The sequence below is a fragment of the Pezoporus wallicus genome, unplaced genomic scaffold (genome assembly GCF_028554395.1).
Source record: "Pezoporus wallicus isolate ANWC-B61680 ecotype Strahan unplaced genomic scaffold, APGP_CSIRO_Pwel_v1 scaffold_8004, whole genome shotgun sequence".
NCBI classification, from domain to species: domain Eukaryota; kingdom Metazoa; phylum Chordata; class Aves; order Psittaciformes; family Psittacidae; genus Pezoporus; species Pezoporus wallicus.
Window position 1 is genome coordinate 394,659 of NW_026639346.1, and position 22,038 is coordinate 416,696.

At 35.9% G+C, this 22,038-nt stretch overlaps 1 protein-coding gene across 9 annotated transcripts in view; it reads left to right on the plus strand.

Moving 5' to 3' along the window:
* NIPBL (NIPBL cohesin loading factor) overlaps window positions 1-22,038 on the plus strand; it is a 156,197-nt gene that overhangs the window by 95,438 nt on the left and 38,721 nt on the right. For 5 of the 9 annotated variants that reach the window (XM_057414300.1, XM_057414297.1, XM_057414302.1 and 2 more), the window contains 6 exons: window positions 735-2,267; window positions 14,707-14,889; window positions 18,485-18,682; window positions 18,863-18,934; window positions 19,027-19,116; window positions 20,241-20,344. In XM_057414300.1, the coding sequence (XP_057270283.1) occupies window positions 735-2,267; window positions 14,707-14,889; window positions 18,485-18,682; window positions 18,863-18,934; window positions 19,027-19,116; window positions 20,241-20,344 (2,180 nt within the window). The remainder of the gene's footprint in view (window positions 1-734; window positions 2,268-14,706; window positions 14,890-18,484; window positions 18,683-18,862; window positions 18,935-19,026; window positions 19,117-20,240; window positions 20,345-22,038) is intronic. The other 4 variants (XM_057414299.1, XM_057414304.1, XM_057414301.1 and 1 more) reach the window with 4 other exon arrangements.

A 22,038-nucleotide genomic window follows, 5' to 3' on the forward strand; every position in this document is an offset into this window, starting at 1 on the left:
AAGTTTTTAAGTGTGTAGTCACCCCCCAACAAGCACATATGTGTTATGGTATAAACTCCAGCTCTCGGTATACTGCTTTGGTTCAAAGACAAGCATGGAGTGTTGGAGTTAGTTTAATAATTTTTGTTCATTGTTCATGTGTTCCCTGGCTATAAAATATGTGTGAAGTCCAACTGATAAGCTGAACCATATAGGGAGGACCTCTGTCTTAATCACTGTAGATTTTTGCTTAGTTAATGTATAATGAAGCAGGCTGAATGTGTCAGAAGAGAATCTTTTATAGTAGTATTCCTCAGAAAGTAGTTGTGGAGGTGCATGTTAACTTTGTTGCTGCAGACTTCTGCTTCAAGCATAATTAGTTTGGGGTTTTCTAAAAGTTTTGGGTTTGATTGGGATGTTGTTTTTTTGTTGTTTGTTTTTTTTTTTTGTCTTTATGTGTTGCAGCTGTTTTATTAGGTGTCTCTAAGGAAATAATCACACAGGGACTTTGGTGTCATGTTTTAAGGGTGGGGTTTTTTGATGAGTAGTTGGCAGCTGTTGTAGACTTACAATGAATGGTAGTCTGAATACATTAAAAAGTATTAGCTAGAGAAATTTTATTATTCTTCTAAATTCAATTGATTTTGTTGTGTGTGCACATACTTTTTGAGGAGGATTAATTGGTGGGAGTGGAGGGAAATGGACCATTTACCAGTCTATATATGTAATTTGTGTTGTTTCTCTTTAACTTGCAGATAAGCCTTTGAAGAAGCGAAAACAAGAAAATAAACCACAGGAGGCTGGAGGTGCTACTGGAGGAAATAGAGCAGCTTCTCAGGAGACAGGTTCTGCAGGAAATGGGGCAAGGCCAGCGTTAATGGTTAGTATCGATCTGCAGCAAGCAGGAAGAGCGGACTCTCAGGCAACAGTAACTCAGGATTTGGACACCATCAAAAAACCTGAAGAAATTAAGCACTATAATGACGCATTTGTGTGTGTTCCCCAAGAAGACACTGCTGGAGTTCTTAAATTTAAACCTGAAAACCATCCAGAAATTTTTAGGAAAAAGACAGACTTTGAAGGTCAAAAGACAGATATCCAGCAAAATGAAAACAGGCAAATGGAATTTCAGCAAAGTGAGAGCAGACGGTTGGAAAGTAAACACAATGAGAACAAACAGTTAGAAGCTAAACATGAAAGCAAGCATGAAAGCAGACAAATGGAAGTGAAACAAAATGAGAACAGACAGACAGAATCAAAACAAAATGAGAGCAGGCAAATGGAGATGAAACAGAATGAGGGAAAACAAAATAATGGCAAACAGGAAATAAGGCAGAGGCCTGAAACACCAAAACAGAAGAGTGAAGGCAGGCCTGAAACACCAAAACAGAAGACTGAAGGCAGGCCTGAAACACCAAAACATAGACATGATAATAGGAGAGACTCCAGTAAACCATTGTTAGATAAGAAAGTTGAAGTATCTAGACATAAACTAGATGTAAAATCTGACCTTTCAAGGGTAAAACCTGAAAGTAGATCTGATCCAACAAAACAAAGGCCTGATGGTCGTTCAGTTTCTGATGCACTGAGGCGTGATCATGATAGCCTTAAACAAAGATCTGAGGATAGGGGGGATTCAGAGAGATACAGAGGAGATCCATCCAAGATTAGAAGGCCTGAATATTTGAGATCCGCAAACAAAAATGAACATGATTCTAAGCATGGTATTAAATCTGATGGTTCAAAACCTGAGAAATTTGAAAGGAAACATAGGCATGAGTCTGGTGATTCGAGGGAAAGGTTTTCAGCTGGGGATCAGAAATCAAGACCTGACAGCCCTCGTATTAAACAGGAAGGTAGAGGAGATTCAAGTAAATCAAATAAACCTGGTTTTAAATCACCCAATAGCAAGGATGAACGAAGGACAGATGGTAATAAGAGTAAAGTAGATGCTAATAAAGCACATGCTGACAGTAAAGCAGAGTTTCCCAGTTACTTGTTGGGGGCAAGATCTGGTGCATTGAAACATTTTGTCATTCCAAAAATCAAGCGTGATAAAGATGGCAGTGTTACTCAGGAGTCAAGGAAAACTGAATTTAGAGTTGAACAGAAAGACAAAGTAGAGAAGATTGGGCTAGTTGAAGATCTGAATAAAGGAGCTAAGCCTGTAGTTGTCCTTCAAAAGCTTTCTTTGGATGATGTGCAGAAATTTATTAAGGATAGAGAAGATAAATCGAGGGGCTCTTGTTTTAAAACCAACAAGAACAAGTCATCGAAATCTAATAAAGGTAAGACTTTTTTTTTTCAATATTAATTGGATTATATCTTTTTTACACTCTTGTTCTTTTAAATTTGCTACTTTTGTAGTTAGAAATCAAACATGAACGTTCGATAGCTACTTTCAAACTTTTTTATATGGTGATTTTGGGGAACAAAGTGAAGCTCATCTGTGGGCCTGTCATTATTAGAAGCCTTACTACAATGAACCTGAAAGATTTATTTACTCCAGTGCAGGTACCTGATGTGGGAACACTTAAATGGTCTTAAGCTGTACTTGAGCTACATTAGTTTACCCTGGTAATTTATCCAGTGAACTGTAAATCCTATATGCATGATTTAAACTTCAGATTGAAGTGTGTTTTGTATAAGGGACTGCTACTATTGTAACTAAATCAGTGTAGTTGGAGCAGTGAGAAATACTATGTATACAAGCCCTAAGATTCTTCTATAAGCTTAACTGGAAATTAGTTATGCTTTTCCAGGGCATGTTTTAGCATGGTGCAGTAAGAACACAGTTACAAAGTCCCATTTGCCTCTTTTACGCTGTAAATACAACTCTGTTGGAGAGCCTCCACACTTGAGGCTGTGTGACAATAAGCTTACAAAAAAGTTCTGTCTTTAGGAGAGTTCAGACATTGTCTTTAGGGTTCACTGTGTGCAGAAAGAGGAAATGAACTGGTAAACAATTGGCTGGAATTTTCAAATTAGTAATATGAACAGGAAATAATTCAGTATAGTTTGTAGGTTTGATTTTTGGTTGATAGTCTCTTCTGCAGTTATAACACTTTATATATAGGATTGTTTTTCTTCCTGGTGCTCTGATTTTGACTAATTTGGTTTCATACTGAAGCAGATAAATTCACATTGTGAAATCAGTGATACTGACTGGTCAGGGTTCCTTTATTTTTCAATCTTCAACATTTAAAGCATTTAAATTTCCCACACAGTTATGCTTATATGTTGTCATGTCTCAAAATAGACAAATCAGGTAGCAGGGGAGAGGATTTCAGTGGAATGCAGTTCCAGGTAGATCATGAATTTGAGATTAAAATGTTTTCTTATGTAGTTGATCTGATAAGAAATAATGTAGAAATTATCTTGGGGAATGTATAACTGTGTTTATGTACATGTATACAACAGAGGTGATACCTGTATAATAAATTTATCATGCTACATCAATTATCTACTAACCTGTTTGTATTCACTCTTAAAAACTTAACAATTCAGGACATGTATTAGTTATTTATAAGACTTTAGCCTCCTTGTTAAATATTTGCTCTTTATCCTGGAAATATGAACATTTTCCATATCCCTTTTTGATGTTCAGAACAGACAAAATTTCCATTTCTAATAATAGGCATGTAGAGTTACTAATAAAATTATGACATCTTTGTTGTCAGTTTAGTCTAAAGATTTTGAATTAAACCTTTATGTTCTTGATAGGAAATGCTAAAAACTTTCTGATGGAGCTCAGCTCTAGTCTTAGAAGGATAGAGTTTGAATTCCACACAATTCTGTGTGTGGAAAATCACTAATTTTTAGAGCCCTCACAGCCATATGCAGCGTGTTTATGCCTTCTAAAATGTTTCTGAAGTACTTTTTTATAGTCTGTATTGTATGTGGTTATTCATATAGAACGTTTTAGTAACATGTAAAGGTTTTAATGACTCTTGTCTGATTAGCATGACTAGTAGATGTGCCATACATGAGCAACACATTGATTTTGAAGTCAGGTTTATAAATTTTTGCAGTGTTTTTATGTATTTTTTGTTTTATAAAGTCATGTATTTCTTATATACTCTAAATAACTTGGGACATATTTTCCAGGGGAAAAAAAAAAATGTTTGAGTCTAATATCAGTCTTTTTGCTATTATATTCAGAACAAGGTCCTTAAAATGATATTAGAAATAGGTTTTGTGAAAAGAAGAACATTGTAATTATGTTTCTCTCTTACAAATGGTTTTGACTGTTCAGCCAGGCAGATTTTGGAAAAAGTGTCTTTGAACTTCAAATTTTCATGTGTATTTTTAGTTTTATGTATATTTTCCCCCAACATCCTGGTAACTTACTTCGTAGGATATGTGGTACGCACTAAGTAGGTGAACTCCAGTGTTTGAAAAAGTTCATAATTTATGGAAGTATCTCTTTGTAAGTTAAAGTCTATTTGTCAACAACTGACTGATACAGAAAATATTCATGCCATAGCCACAACGTCCTCACTCCAAAAGAGAGAAACACTGTTCTCTATCTTACTCTGTGCCATTTTTAGTTCTAAACATTTTAATACACTAGGAAAAGTAATTTTCATAAACATTCTTTATTTAGTTCATCCTATATTTCTTAATAGATTGTAGCAGATCTTTTCTAGTGTTACCTTGTAGCATCATTATTCTACTTCTCACATCCCTCTTATTCCATGTAGCTTAGTATATTTTACTTTATCTTTCCTTATTTTACTTGCTTGTATTTCTTATCCTTTGTTTTTGCCTTTTCATCCATCCCTCCCACAAGAAAATGTCTTCTCCCTGCTTCATCACATACATCGTTGCTGTGATTTATCTAAAATCCAGTCTGGAATATGATTAGTTCAGCTGCTTCAAAACACTGTTTCAATAGTCGTTCTGTCTTAAGGCACTAATACTAATTTTAAGCTAAAATGAATGCATTGCAAAGTGAAAGCCTGTACAACTTTTTACATTGCTTATATGAATTTTAAATCTGAAGCCCGTACTTTATCATGCATGTGGATAAGCCTTGCATTATACTGCAGAAAGGCAAAGTAAGATTTTAATCAAATTATAGACAGGTTTGAAATTTTGTGTTATACAAATGGGAGGGATGGCCATCGTACACAACTGTTAATATTGAATCTTCCCAACAGTCCCTTCTGGTATTTATGATGAAGAATCAACTTTTTTTTCTCTCTCTCCTGGTTTTAGAAAGATTCACTCTGGCTCCAAGAAAAGTTACGAAAGTTTTTTTTAGTAGTGTATTTGTTAAGGAGTCTTAGGGTGAAATTTTGTGGCCTGTTTTGTCTGGGTCAGAATGAATTGTAGCACATTTTTCTTCTGGTTTAACATCTGTGGATGCCTTTATCCTGGTTTTATTGGAAATGTATGTTGTTGGGGGATCTATGAAACTTTTCAAGTTCATGCCTGCAATGAGGAGGTCATGTTTGCTATCCTTTCTTTTCAGAGCTTCAGTGAATACCTTTTCTGCTGCTTCTTAGAGCTATACTAATCAGCTGTGTTGGGATGGGAGCTGTTGACAGTTTCACAGTTGCTGCATTCTGAATAAGAACATTTTACTTTGTTAAACGAATAATGAGAGAAACTGTAACTGTCTGTGTAAGGACATTTCTGAGTTGGTTTATAATATGTTTGAAGGATTGCCTTTCAAAATTAAGCACCATACATGTAATGTAAATTTTAGTTCTAGGACAGATGAGTGTGTTTATGCAGAAACACTGAGTTTTCTGGTATCACCTAAAAAGAGTTTGTTGTTAAAGAAAAGAAACAAGTCTGATCTGAATGCTACTCCTTAATTGTGTGAATTGTTGTATGGTTTTATTATTGGTACAACACAGAACTCTATATATAAGTTTTTGTGGCTCCCTGCAAGTCTTCCTAAATATATTGCATTCTCTGATGATATGATCCGAAATGTGGGTGGAGATTTACCATTTTGTCAGAGGTGCTTTTCGTATTCATATATTCTTACAGAATCAGCTAAAAAATTTACTGCTTAATCATCTTCATGTCATAGAGGTATAACAATGTTTCTAGATTTTCCTGTGTCCTTTGCTTGTGTGTTTTTTGTTTGTTTTTTTGCGGGGGGTGGGGGGGAGAGGTGTTGTTGTCGGTGGTGTTTTTTTCTGGTTTTTGATTCCAGGTGACTTTTTCAGAGCCTATAGTAACGATAATTTGGCTTTTGTGTAACAGGACAGTCCATCTTTGAGATCTAGCACTGCTGGAAATAGTCTCACTTGTGAAGCAGAGTAATCAATTAGGTGCTCATCTTCTAGCTAGGAGTGACAAGAAAGGGAGTATTCCAGGATGAAAAGTTGCGTTGTCCCAGTGAGGTAACTTGTGATGTCTCTCAGAGACTTCTGGTTAGCACAGCAGAGCTACTCACAAATACTTTCTGGTAAGGCTGGAAATTGGACAGAAACGGAGTATCAGTTTTAAACATTTTTTTAAATCTTTAATGTATGGGGCTTCTGAAAGGACAAAATTGGCAAACCTTTAAAAAAATTGCTTATGGATGTTAACACATCAAGCAAATTTTAGAGTTCAAATTTGTTTCCAAACCCAATTCCAAAATAACAATCCCTTGACACTGAAGCAAACACTATTATACTCACAGAAATCATTGGGGCAAGCAGCTGTGCTGCAGGGAAATAACTAGAAAGGAAAAGGCTGCAAGTCAGCTTGCTTACAGCAGATGGTGATTTTGTAAAGATTACCATTGTGAAAGCCTATAATGCCACAAATCTGAAATTTGAAATCTCTGTCATGGGGTGGGAAGACCAGACCCACTAAGCATCTCACATGTACATGCACCACCAGGTATCAAGCATGTCATTAATTTCTCTTAAGTTCTACAGAAAATTATGCCACATTTGAGAGAAAAAAGGATATATTTCGTGCTTTACAGCAAGAAGTATATTATGATTTTCTCAGCTGAAGTGTTAGAAGCTTCTCTTAAGATCTAAGTTTGACTAGAATTTTGTTGGTTTTTTTTTTTAATCACTTTCATAAAAATTCTGCTGTCTTCCTGGTTTTCCCCCTTTCTGAGATATTAATGACTACTTCTTTTCAGGTGAACTGGCTGTCCTTTTTTGGCATTTAAAGATGTGTTGGGTTTGCAGAGGATCCATCTTAATATGTATACTTTGTCTATTTGACCCTGATTAATTTTGTTCTCCTTTCTTGATTGAACAGTTTGAAAAATGTTCCAGGCATTGTTTAGTCAAAAGCCAAAACCAGACTATATATAACCCATTAAAGTGTAGGAAGATCTCATTTCTCTAGCATGCTCTGCACTAGAAAGTATCACTCCTACTTGGCAGGGACTTTTAAGGTATAATGTGTCCATCCTATCCCAGAAAGCGTGCTGAGATTTTTATGGGCATTTTACATACTCTGTGGGACCTTTATATTTAGTACTTGTTGTGCAGAAGCAGATCTTGGATAAAACTGGTAGGCAGCAAGAATTCAGCCACTGCACACTGGAGTCCTTTCTTGTGTTCATCTGTTATCAGTACAGTATGAGACATTTTTAGCACAGTGCGGCTGCTTTAATTATTTCCTACTTCGGTCTTTGCCACTAAGGTAAACATTCTGATTCTTTCTCTTAAGTTTACTCTGGGTAGTTAACAGTGAACTTCAGATGTTGCACATCTAGTTCTTAGTCACAACAATAAACTTGCCCAAAACTACTGATTTCGTTGTGTTTTAGTTCATTTGAAGTATGGTGCTTTGTCTGTTTGCAGATTTAGGAGTTCATTGTTTAACTAGTTCATTTTTGAAAAATTACTTTGTCCTGTGAAAGTGATAGAAATTTATTACCTAATTTGTCAGAGCAATTTGCTGAAAGTCTGAACCTGTCCTTGATTCATGGATGTGGGTGCTTGATCAGGATTCCTCTTACTTCTGGAAATAGCTACGGCTATTTTGCATAAGTAATTTTTGCAACAATATGTTGTAATATGTAAAAATGTGGGCCAGCAGTTTGTCTGATGTCAGTTATAATATGCGGTGTTGTCTAAGTATGTAAGTTATTCATGTGTCTAAGTATCTAAATATGGATGTTATTCTTAGCTTATGTGCAGGGATACATGTTCAAAATTTTTGGTCTGAATTTTCTTCTAAACAAAGGGTTAATTTGGCAAAATACAAATAGGGAAAAGCCTCACATTTGCATATGGTAAATTAACTTTTCTGTTGCTTGACCTTTTTGGCTGGTTATGTGTAAGAAAATTTAAACTGTTTGAAATTTGGAATTTAGTTTTGTCTCGTGGAAACATTATCAATAAAAAGAAAAGGATGAGAACTTTTTTGTTTTTCAGATTATTGTTGGTTTTATCAAGTAAATGTTTCTTAAACAGATGTACTATTTCATTATCTTCTGAGCAACTTTCCCATAGTATTTTATATTAAAAGCTGAGACATCAGCAATCTTTTGTTGTTGTTGTTGCTTATGTAATTATTTTGAAGAAGCAAACAAAGAGGAGCTTCATGTGTTATCCTCAGTGGTAAAGCCTGAGAATGTTTCCATGGTAGTGTGAGGACAAAGCAGATGTTCTTGACGTCCTATAGTCACAGATCAGATGTAAGACATGGTATTTGTTTTATTTGTTTTGTTTTCTTATTCTCTGCAAAGATCTTGGTTGTATTGTATTACTTGTGTGGGAGTTTATGGGAAGAAAAATTATGAGGTGTAATTTGAATTTATTTAAGATCTTTTTTCTTAGGTGAGACCCCAGTTAATCAGAATACATGGCTGGGAAAACATACCAATCATAAATTTCTGATTCGAACATTAATAGTAACAGAAAATTACATTCTGTGTTTTGTAACTGTATGAAACACCATAACTTTTTAATATAATAAATTGAGTTGGCTTAAATTTCAGTGCATATATTCAAAAGCAGTGACGGCAAAATCCAAAAATTATCCCTTGACACTGATTCATGAAAGTCAGGGGTTTTGTGCAGCACTGCATTTAATTGCCAGTCTTGCTCCATTTTGCTCTGATTACTGCTATATTTTTTTGTGAAGTGTCTTGCAAACCTAGACTGCTCTAGCCTCCTTTCATCAATTTTTATAAAGACAAAAAGCCAGTGAATAGCAATGAAGAATAAAACAACATGTGGTTGTAGTGCCACAGCAGTCAGATAGCTTGAGAAAATAATTGATGACAATGTAAATGTGAGTTCTCTTGGCATCTTTGGAGAGCACAATTTTATATATTCCCTGCTGTCTTCCTGGATCTTTCAGGATGCTCTTTGGAAATCTCTTCCCTCCGTCACAAAAATGTTTCTTACTTCTAAGAGTATTTTGTACTGTTGTAAAATTCTTTTTGAATCTGTGCTATTTAGCCTTGTGCAGTGATGACCTTTGTTGTATCATGGAATTACTCTGTTGCTGTGTCCAAACTTCTCTGACCTACCTACCTGGCTGGGTCCCATTTTTCAAGCCCAGAGCTACAGACACCAGAGTATAAGCAGAGACTCTGAACCTCTTCTTTTCTTTAGTCCAAGGCTGGGAGCTTTTCCTTTGTGCCAGTATTGGGGCAAATGAGGAGAAAATATTTTGAAATATGTGTTCAAGAAGACACTATGGAATGACACATTTCTTCCTGACAGTGTTTTTCTCCCTCTTGCCAAATTCATTGCAGCAGAGAATCATGTGGATGCAGTCCCTTGGATGGTAGTGAGAGCATGTCGAGTCTCCTCACCCTCTTAATGGTGTGTGCATGTGTGTGAGCTGAGCTTACCATTCATGGATGTAGTTGAAAATGAGGATAAGGGGCTCAGTAGAGAGTTATATCCTGTTTATAGGATGTAGCTGTATATCCTTCCATAAACTTCAATGCGGCAAGAAAGAGGAGGGCTGCTAGAGTAAATGTCACTACTTCTCAGATTATTTTCACCAGTATTCATTTGATGGTGTGTTTTTCAGCTGATAACAGAGGTAATTGAGGTAAAAGTGGAACTTCAGTCTTAATGAGCAGATATACAGTCCTCATGCCTTAAATTCCAATTTGAGAAAAGGATTGTGATTTTCCTTTTTCCCTTTCTGTTCTTGAAACTCCAGGGAACAGAATTATTTGGAGGAGTGTGCAGCTGGTGGGCAAGAGACTCTATCACCAATGCTGGAGCATTTTAAGGGAGATCCTGGTAGAAAGGATATAATACAATTTGCACCCTGAGGGATAACCAAACATTTTCAGTTTTAACCAATAAACTGTTCATTTTCAGCAGATAGTCATAGAACTGCAGAACTGCACACAGTACTCCAAGTGAGTTCTCACAAGAGCAGAGGGGCAGGATCACCTCCTTCGAGCTAGTCATGCTCCTTTTGATGCAGACCAGAATGCAGTTGGCTTTCTGGGCTGCAAGCACACACTGCACGTGGCCCTTTGCATTGTGGTGCTTGAGTGCTAAAATGTAACAGTACCTGACTATTTTCCAAACATCTTTATGAAGTAGGGAAGTACTCTTTTACCCCCCCTTCTTTTTCTTTTAGTTCTTTATCTAAAATAGAACCTTATCTGTGTGAGTGCTGACCTAAGTATCACCAAGCATCATTCCCTTTTCCATAGGTGCTTGCTTGAAGTTAAGACATCAGGCCAGGTGAAACTAACATGAATACACTGATTGTTATGTAAAAAAAAAAATAAAAGAATTGTGCTGTCCCTATTGAATGGATTCAGTAAAAGTTAATAATGATGTTACCTTTTTTTTTTTTTTTCTGATGTTTAACCTCTCTTGAAGGCATCCATGTGCCTGGATCAGGGATATCTGTTTGACTTGCAAATTAAAGGCAAAGTGATTTTGAATCCTTCTGAAGATTAGAGATGCTTAAATATTAGCTGGAGGCAGTTCTACAAGCTTGAAAGTACCCGTAAAGTTATGAACAAAAAGCAATGCTGAAGTTTGAATCCAATCTGTGCCTGCCTATTCTTTTTCTAAGCCATATGTGGCAAAGGAAAATACTACAGCCACTGCATGTTTCTAGAAATCTTTCTATGTACATGGCAAAACTCTTTGAAAAGCTTCCCACATTAAAACAGGATGTGGAAGGAAGCTTGCAGACTGATGCATTTTTAGCTAATTTTCCCTGGCTGATCTCTAACTGTATTAAATTTTTGTCAAGAATTGCTTAGTGAGGAAACAAGTATCTTGATGGTCAGTGGATATTCAAGTGGCAGCTCAAGGTTCTTGAATACCTTCTCTAAGAAACCTTTTGATAATAGCCATCAAACCCAAGAACTTGTTCTTCCTCCAGCAAGCAACTAGTATGTAACTCATTGACAGCATTGCCTGTGTGTTCAGAGAAGCACTAAAGAAGTGGCTGTTCATGGATGCAGTTCATTGAGATGAATTGTTCTACAGCTATTCTGACTTGCCCTTCAGTTTCATTAATGTGGAATTTGTTAGCATGCTGTTCTTTACAGTGAGACAAAGATTTTGTAATAATACTTCTGGTTTGTTTCTTTTAATTGTTGAAGCAGCTTTGAAAATATGTGTGATGTCTGCAGAACACTGTTGCCTACAGCCCGCTTCAGGCATGTTGTGTACACTGATCACACACTGTAAAAAATTGGGTTATTCCATTGGTGAAGGCAGTTCTTCAGAAAGCTGCTATTTTGGGGCATTCTTACTAACTTGTGCAGTAACTTTTTAGTATTTAGCTATTTAAAAGCCACGCAAACTAGAGGCGAATGTAACTGTCTTAGCAAATTTAGCGAAGAAATTGAAAAACTGAAGGTGATTGTACATGTTTTTGTAGATACTTTCAAAGGGGTTTGTGCTATTATTTTAATTGTTTTTAAAAAGTATTCCATAAACTGAAAACACATTAGCATGGGTTTTATATCTAATGGTTGTTGACATGTGACTGGATTCTCTTAACTATTTCCTTACTACCCTGAGCAAATAAATGGTTCCTTTGTTACAAAATATAAGGTATAAAAGAAGGAATTTAGTAAGATGTTTCTAGTGAATATTGGGTGGCCCTGATGCCACATAAGTGATGGAGGAAAATGAACATTAACAAGCTCTTGATTAGAGTCCCATAGTACGTAATACTCCTGTATTTCTTCAGGAAGGATGGGGCATCCTTCTACATGCGCAGTCATGCCTAACTCCTTTGTATTGCATGAGTAAAACACATTTTAGAAGTTGTTATTTACAGTCTTCAGCAGCTGAGGAAACTGCTGGCCCTGCAGCATGCTTGCTTCAGGGAACATTGTGACAGAAACAAAAACTTTAAAGAATGGTTGTAGAGAACTTTACAGTAATTCCATTTGTTCTCTTTTCTGCTGTTCCAATTGAATAAACAAATATTTACATATTTCTTAACATTATAAGCTTACCCTTTTTTCTTTTATTATCTGGAATGTCTGAAACAGAAGAGCACAAAGCATTAGGTGAATTTAGCACTGGAAAGCATAACTTTTTCAGAAGGAAATGAAGTTATTTTTACAAATATTCAAATATTTGCTGTTTGTTTTTGTTGCTGTCTAATTAATATTATGGCAATTGATTTGTTTTTAAAGATTGATTAGTGTTCTACCCTGGGAACAAGATCAGTAAGGAAAGCAAGAATAGATACTCCTTGGAGGCAGGAGGGTGCCTGTGATTTTTGTTTGTTCTTTGGAGATTAATGCAACTTTTGTTCCTTTATGTACAACTGACTTTTGCAATGTCTTTGGCCAGATTTGCTGTAGGCTTTATGTTATTTGTGTAGTCCTGCTGATTTCAATGAAATTACAAGCAGTGCAAAAAATTGAGAATATGCATTAGAGAACCATGATAGGAGGCCATCTAGTGAATTCACCTGTGGAAATTGCCTTAACGTATATGTATGTGAATTTTCCTGTAGTCTGGGCCTGAATGTAAGGGACCTCCTCAGGCACTGTACAGGTGTACAGAAAGAATTGGAGAATTATTATGGGAACACCACTGCTCAGGTGCACAGCTGTGTGGCATCCAGATTAGATCTGGCTGTCATCCAGTCAGCTGCTGGTACATACAGAGGAGTGATCTGTCCATGCTGACATACTTCTGCCTGTCTTCAATCAAGCGCCCAGGCAGCGAAGAATAACTGTGCAACAGCAGCGTGGTCACCCACATTATGAAATGTTTTCTAGCGTTTTCGAAAGCCATATTGAGAATATAGGTAACCTTGGCAAGTAGAGATTGTCTAGGGATGGCAACTTGACACAAATGTTAAAGAGTGACCACAGCATGAGGGAAGCAGGTACAACTTTTGCTGTTGGTTTCAACTTACAGGTGTTTCCCTGTCTCAGTTAGAAAAGCCCAATATTTTAAGTAAAATCTTCTTTTTAGATGCACTTAAATGAGATGACTTGCTGAACATAATAAGAATCGTAGAAAAATAATTCTTTGATCATCACTTGCATTGCTTGTAGGCATTTTTTATGAATGTAGACATATGTGAAACAAGTAATATATGAGACTTTAAAAAAATTTTGTTGCTGGAAATGATTTCTCATATTAAGGCTTTTCTAATTCCAGTTGAATATGTTTAAAGGGGAAAAGAAAGAAAAACATTAATCTTGGGTTGGAAGATAGGATATGAATGCAAATAAATTTTAGAAAGTTACGTTAGTGATAAAATGAATGCAATTAAAAAGTGAATTATCACCCAGAAGATGATTTTTGGAGGATTGTGTGTGTGTGTGTGTGTGTGTGTGTACAGCAATTTGCAGGTGATTTCCTCTCTAAATAACATAGTATGTCTTGGGAAGGAGAGAGGTGCTTATGGCAAAGATGTTGGTTCTGTTGTTGAAAAAGGTTAACAGTTTAGTCTGATAATCTTCAAATATGTGCAATAGGTTCTTTGATAGATAATGGTAAGATGTAGAATAAACAAAACCCCAAGAAATAATTTTGAATTAATTTGGTTTCCTTGTTCAGTTGTAAGAATTTTGACTGTAAATCTCCATTATGACTGTATATGGGTCTAATCGTAGTTCAAAATGAGATGAGAATGGTGTGGTATTGCCCACCTGTTTACCTCTGTGGAAAAGAAACATGATGTTGTCCAGCTAGCTGTTGGTCTATATTAAATAAAAATCTTTCAGCTTTGCTGTGTGACAAAATCAAGCACAAATCTGGTTCACATTATAAAACTGCAAGTAGGACTTCACAAAAAAACCTGAACCAGAGGTTGGGTTACCAGTGATTTCGCCTGTATTTAGGGATAAGACCTCAGAGGTTCTGCCACAGATTGTCCCTCCTTACTGGAAAAGGAAAAATAACTGTCTTGTGTACACTAAATAGTATGAATAAGAATAAGCACAACTATTAATGAGGCACAAAGAATCTTTTAATTTACCTACAGTGATAGAAAACCTGTTAAATTCAGAGGATGAGCTGAAATTGGGCTAAATTTTGCGTAAGTAGAGGAGGGGTATCTTTTTACAAAGTATTTTCACCATTTGAATTTGTTTATATGCCTGACAGAATAGTTTATGGAAGCAGATGTGTATGCAGTTTATTATGCTACTTTCTAATTATAGTTTGAACAATAAATACAACTTTAAAAAGAGCTGTCTAATACATCCAGGTATATCTAACTGTGATATTATTAGTGGATATACTTTAAGTGCTTCCTGAATAAGGACTGTAGTGTTAGGCCCTTATTTTTATCTTCAGGTTCACATTTGCTCTTCTTACTCTCCATTAATAGGTAGCATAGATCAGTCAGTGTTAAAGGAGTTGCCTCCTGAGCTCCTGGCAGAAATTGAATCCACCATGCCACTTTGTGAACGTGTGAAAATGAACAAGCGCAAACGTAGCACAGTTAATGAAAAACCAAAATATGCTGAAATCAGTTCTGATGAAGACAATGACAGTGAAGAAGCTTTTGAATGTAAGTAGTACATATTAATATTTAACCTTTCTAAAAAGATACTTCTTTTTTTAAGTTGGCTATTCCAAAAACTTATGAAAAACAAGTTTCCTGACAACTACTTAGACAAGAATCTTTTTTTTCTTTTAAAAGAAAAATTACTTGATTTCATTTTGTCACTCAACATGAAAGCAGCTGTATCTTCAATTTCTTTTCCTGATTACCTTATAGGAAGTTGCTGCCTAGATTTTTGTTTTTTTTTCAGTTGTAGTATGAAACATTTTTAGCCAATCAGATTAAGGAAAATATCCTTTAAAACAGCACTCAAAACTAGTATACAAAGGTATGCAGAGAAAAATTCCAGTAAATAGATTTCAAATTATTCTTATTTTTATTAATTAGTGAAGGATTTTTGACATGATAAATTGAGAATTTTACTGCCTAGAAGAACTTTTTCTATTATTTCGCTGCCATAATGTTCGAAAAACTGGAGTTGTTTTTGATGGGTTTTCAAAATGCCATTTACTGATGATACTCTTCTTGAATTAACTATTTTCAAAGGAAGAGAGGAAGATTGTAGTTGGAATTTTGCTGCACAATCAGATCACATTCCTAAGTGTCAAGAAATTATGTGCCTCTAGGTTAGAAATGGATTTCCTACTTGCTAATAATAGATCAGTAGTTTGTCTCTATGATTGTCCGGTTAGCCAACACTGAAAAGTAACTATTAAAACAGACGAATCAGTTCAGTCTGAGTTAACATCTTATATGTGTTACCCATGCAGGGCTGGAGGAGAAGTGCTTATTGCTATTGACCTGAGCAGGAATCTTGCTTATCATGCTTTTTTTCCACAGTTAAACTCTTTCCACCTTTGCTTATATAAACATTTCGCTGAACATTTGTAAAACTTAATGTTTTGCTTTTTAGTCTTTCTTAATGTCTAAAAGAAAAATATTTGTTTATTCTGCTTTTTAATATGTTTCAAGTTCTTGTCCAACAGTTACGCAGTGCTTATGCATGCATACGCATAAAAATTGTAATAGTGATACCTCTGATCTTTATCAAAGAAGCAGGAAAGAATTACTTTGTTTGGTTTTTCATTTAATTATAACTGAATAACGCTGCTTTGAGTGTGAGTATGAGATCTTGAGGTAATTTGTAATCAGTCTTGATTATAGCAAAGGCTTAATGATATTTTGCTTATGTTTACCATATCACCTGTTTATGGCGCTAATAATCTGGAACAGTGAATTTAAAAATAATACAGAATTATTTAAGTTGGTTGGGAATGGAGAGAATTGTCAAGAATTTCATACACCTTAATGCATGAATTAGCCATAGTGGCCGTTGAAATTCTTAAATATGAATTAAAGCAAATTAAGGAAAACTTTCACATTAATTATATGCTTTGAGAGATTCTACGTTCATTATATCCACTCGAGATGGCTGTCATTCTGAACAACTGAGTAAGGACATATGGTTTGAAAATAAACTGCAATATTTCTCAAAGGATACTGAATAGAATTGAATTGAATTAAAATGAGACAAAATGATTAAGGGAATAAAATATTTGTGACAACCACACCAAATAGATTTATATTGTTACAAATGCATATTTCAAAATTCTTTTGGTTGTCTAAACTTGAGCTTAAAAAAAAGAAATAGTAATTTTATAGAAGACAATAAATACATTTCATTTCATGAAGAAAGGACATTCCATTAAATTAAATTATTAGAAATCAAAAATTGATAGAAACAGTCTCATACAATAAGTGCTGAATGTGTTACTGCATAAATGTTTGGCAGAATTCAGAAGGAAATTGGGTATTTATATTCTGAATACTTTTTATTTATGTATAAAATCAATAGGAACTCTTGCAATGTTACTAATACTTACATTTTTAGTGGATTTTGTATACCTCGGGATAAATTCTGTAGAGCACTGATTGTGAATAGGTGTTCCTATGTTTGTCTTACTTGCCTTGCAGAGCTAGCACAACTGTAGCAGAGCCTGTTTTGTCATACAACAGTAAAAAAATGGTCAATGTAAAATTCTGCTGGAAAGTAATACTGGAAATTATTTTCTCATGGAGGTGTAGCTGGAGTCAGAATTCATCCTGCAGAGCTTAAATTGATACTAATGATCAGTAAATTGTGGAGACAGATGTCATCTGCCTGCACAAACTACTGTCTCATGGGGGAAAATGAATCAGTTTAGATTTATGAAGACTTTTCTTCTAAAACACTTAACTTTCTTCTTCAGTGCACTCACTCCAGGTATCTAGAATGGCCCTCCATTGCTTTAATTGCAGTTAAGTCTCAGCCGTTTTAGACAATGATAATACGTCGGGCATCATGAACATGACTGTAGTGCATTCACAAGCAAGTCTGATTGAGAAGCAGTGTAGTACAACTCAAAGCCTGAACTGAGTTATTACTTTAAAGACTTGCGTGAACTCTGTGCAGAACTTCTTTCACTACATTTTTAGAAGTGAAAGCTCTCTAGGGTCCAGTACAGAGCATTAGTACCACCTCAGTGTTGGTTTTGTTTTGGGATTTTCTTTAATTAATTCTGAACCAGAGCTGACTATTGACTGTATCCTGGTGTGTTTATCAGGTGTGACTATATCCTGGTATTTCCTGTGCTTCCCAATAAATTAGCTTTGTAGGAAAAACTTGTCAGTTTTGTTCCAGTTCTGAATAAACACGTGGAGCTCAGAAACAACCCCGTATACAGTCATACCTCTCTAAACTTGAGAAGATTTTGGTAGGAGTACACCAGATGTCCGGGCAATCTTTGCAGGTTCACAAACTCTACTTAGTCTAGAATCTGATGTTTGTAACTGTTTTGATGTGCACGGCACATTTATCTCAGTTTCTTAAACATTCAGTTCTTCTGGCCTTTTTGGTCCTGCCTGAAAACAAGTTATAATAACTCTGCAGTACTGACTTGGTGTCTGGCCCAGAATTGTGACTCCAGCTTTCTCCTTTATTCTGAATTTCCTGCAGTATGTATCAAGACAAAATTTTAGCTGTTTTGCCAAAGCAGAGTATCTTTAAGCCACAAGATTGCCAAGTTTCATTGGAACTTGCCATGTTAAATAGGCAAAGCAATCACTGAATTGGAATATGAACGCCCAGTAATTGTTGCAACTTGAATAACCGAAGAAATAGGCTCAGTGTTCTCTTACGAAAAGATGAAACTTATTTTGATTTGTTCCACTTTCCTTACTTTGCTTAATGCCCTTTAAATTTATGTTTTTAAATGTTTCCTAGTGTCTTTGACAGTGTCAGGCACAGCTTTCATGTAGCTAAAAAAAAAACGTTAGAATAATGCAGTAACAGAATTTGATGTAATAGTTTTAAAGTATTCACTTGTTTTACAGAACAGCTGTAAAGTAGTGTTTAACTTGCAAATCACAGAATCACATAGGTTGAAAAAAACCTTTAAGACTGTTGAATCTAACCATTAACCCAACACTGCCGATCCCACCAATAAACCATGTCCCAAAGTGCCACATCTACACATCCTTTAAATATTTAAAGATGTTTAATTTTGAGCTGCTAAAAATTGATTTTTTTTGTATTTGTAATGAAAATGGATTTCATTTCTAGCTTCTCGTAAAAGACATAAAAAGGATAGAGATGAAGCTTGGGAGTATGAAGAACATGACAGAAGATCTTCTGGTGATCATAGGAGAAGTGGTCATTATCATGAAGGAAGGAGGACTTCTGGTAGTGGCCGTTACCGTAACCGCAGTCCCGATGACTCTGATATGGATGATTATTCTTCTCCCCCTAGCCTCAGTGAGGGTAACAGATCATTTTAAAAAATCAATTTTGTTCCAAAATACCAGTGTGTTTTTAATAGCCATGCTAAACATTTAAAAATAACCCATCTTTACATGCAGTAATGAATACAAGTGTAAGAAATGTAAATAATCCTTTATTTAATTTTTGAGAAAGTATTTGTTTCTTTATCTTCATAATTAGTGGCTAGAAAAATGAAGAAAAAAGAAAAACAAAAGAAGAGGAAAGCTTATGAACCTAAACTAACACCTGAAGGTAATTTTAGAAAATACATATTCTACAGTTTGTGTTTTGTGTTTTGTATGTAAACTAATTATTTATACTTTTTTTTTTTTTCTTTTCACTAGAAATGATGGATTCCTCAACTTTCAAAAGGTTTACTGCTTCAATAGAGAATATTTTGGAAAATTTGGAAGACATGGATTTTACAGCTTTTGGTAATATGCCAGAAATTTTCAAAATGATTTTTCCTGTTAGAAACACAAGAAACATTAAAAAATGTGTATAACAGTATTTTCAAACTTCCTACTTGGTGATTTAATTGCTTGTGACACATGATTGGGCATACTGCTTTTTTGTGGCTTCTGCCTTGAGGGATTGGCCTTTCAATTGCACTTGCTGCTGCAAGAAGATCCTCCTTCCTGCAAAAATCATAGTGAGACAACTAATAGTCCCTTGGAGTGGAAAGGATATCTCTTTGAGATGTCATGAGAATGTTACTGTTCTGTCAAACATACCTTTTCAAACAAGACTGACATAAGATAGTTCTCCTGCTAATAATGTCCAAGGCACATAATTTTTCATCTGTTGTGGATTTTAACCAAGCAGTGTTTGATTATTCAGCTCAAGTAGCTGAGTCTTGATGTGTTTATTGCTTAGCTGCTGAATCACTATATGCTCCTTAACCGTTTCAGTGGAAAGCTTAGCGTAAGTGTCTGCAGAACTAGTTCATTTATTGAAATGGGTAATAGAGCATTTGGGGTGGTTGTTACGTGTCATTTTTGTCACAGTATTAGAACAAGGGGAGGAGCATGGTAAACAAATCGCTACAGTTCTTAAAGCAGTAATGTATAGAACCTTGGATTTGAAAGTGAAGTAGTTGGTACTTTCCCTGTCTTTAGCATCATGGTTTTTTTCTAATGGTAAATACAATTAAGGCACAGTGTATCCCAAGATACTTAATTTCATATGTGGTTTTCATCTACTGCTCTTCCGCAGATTTGACCTTTAGAATTGGGACAATAATAATTTAAGATTTATTTTACTGAAATGAGGGTGATGGCACAAGAACTGCAATAAATGGATTTTGCTGTATTAAAAATAGGTGCCTCATGTTTAACAAGGCAGTCATGTTTAACAAGCAGTCATTTAACACAACCAAAAGTTGTCATTATCAGTTTTCACTAGATGGAACTATTAGATGCTAACTATTTGGAACTATTAGATGGTAGCTATTTGGAAATCAGTTCTTTTTCTTTGGTTGTTTTTTTTCTCATATTGGCTGCTTTCCTTGAAGTTTCATTAGAGATATGACTAGGGTTGGTTTCTTTGTTTTTTAAAGGTGATGATGATGAGATTCCACAGGAATTGCTACTTGGAAAACATCAGCTTAGTGAGTTGGGTAGTGAATCTGCAAAAATCAAGGCAATGGGGATTATGGACAAGGTAAATTTTCAGTCTTCAACTCTTTCTGATCATGTAATATTGATAAATACACAAAAACTTACGTCCCCTGTTACAACATTCCGCCCTTTTCAGCTGTGTGTGTGACCGTGTGAACAGTTGTGCTTTTGCTGAATTAGCTGAAGTGCTCAAATGTTACCGCTTCTAACTGTTACTTTGTCTGAAGCTGAGCCATTGTTGAATGGTCCTCCTCTGTGTCAATGCTGGCTGTATACCGATACATAATACCCATGCCTGAGTAGTAAAATCTAAAATAGTTAGTCTGCTTTCACAAACGCACATCAGCCTATGGGCTTTGCTTCTTATGGCTGATGTTGACCAACCACAGTAAATCAGAATCTGATGGCAAGGTGAAAAAATTAACCCTTTCTGATATACGACATTGGTGCATTGTCCAGACAGCATTACAGTAAATTGCATGCTTCCTCCCTCTCTCCAAATAAGACTTTCAAACTTAGAAAATTTAACATGGCAGGTGGTAAAAAGATTCATTTTCTGTAGATTGCATATCGTGGTTTCTTTGCATATTCTTCTCAACTTCAGAGGGACTTTTTCTTGATGCAGACCGTTGGTATTACGTCTCTAGAAACAATGTTCTTGCTTTCCTTTCACTTTCCTGGAACTCCTTGCTTTAAGCTGTTTTTTATTCAACTCTTAACTCTGCCTGCTTGTGACCATTTACATTTATGAAGTGTCTGTGAAGATAGGTTTTCCTTAATCCAAAATTTAGAAATTCTTCCTGGGTTTGTCTCCAGTCTCCTCACCTTGCTTTGTAGCATATTTTCAACCTGAGTGTTTCTTTTTCCTCATAGTCCTAACCGTTAGCCTGTCTTCTATTTTTCACGCATGCATACGTACATAAATACATCCCTGTATATATAAAATCAGAATTCTATTGCTTCTGAAGATGAGTGCCAGTAGCATCTGCATGAGTGAAACAGGCTCTCTTGAGTTTAGCATATTAGAATACATTTCCTCAGGTCATACAATAGTTAGGGTTGGAAAGGACCTTAAGATCATCTAGTTCCAACCCCCCTGCCATGAGCAGGGACACCTCACACTAAACCATATCACCCAAGGCTCTGTCCAGCCTGGCCTGGAACACCACCAGGGATGGAGCATTCGCAACTTCCGTGGGCAGCCCATTCCAGTGCCTCACCACCCTCACAGTAAAGAACTTCCTCCTTATATCCAATCTAAACTTCCCCTGTTCTAAGTTTTAACCTTATTACCCCTTGTCCTATCACTACAGTTCCTAATGAAGAGTCCCTCCCCAGCATCCTTATAGGCCCCCTTCAGATACTGGAAGGCTGCTATGAGGTCTCCATGCAGCCTTCTCTTCTCCAGGAACAGTGCCAATTTTCTCAGCCCATCTTCATATGGGAGATGCTTCCAGTCCCCTGATCATCCTCATGGCCCTTCTCTATACTTGCTCCAACAGTTCCATGTCTTTTTTATGTTGAGGAAACCAGAACTGCACACAATACTCCAGGTGAGGTCTCACGAGAGTGGAGTAGAGGGGCAGGATCACCTCCTTCAACCAGCTGGTCACGCTCCTATACAACATTAATGACAGTTATGCAATTTAAAATCTTTTTTTATAGGTTTTGCTGTTTGAAAATGCAGTTTTCAGTTTGCATTTGCAGTTTGCATTTGCAGTTTGCATTTGCAGTTTG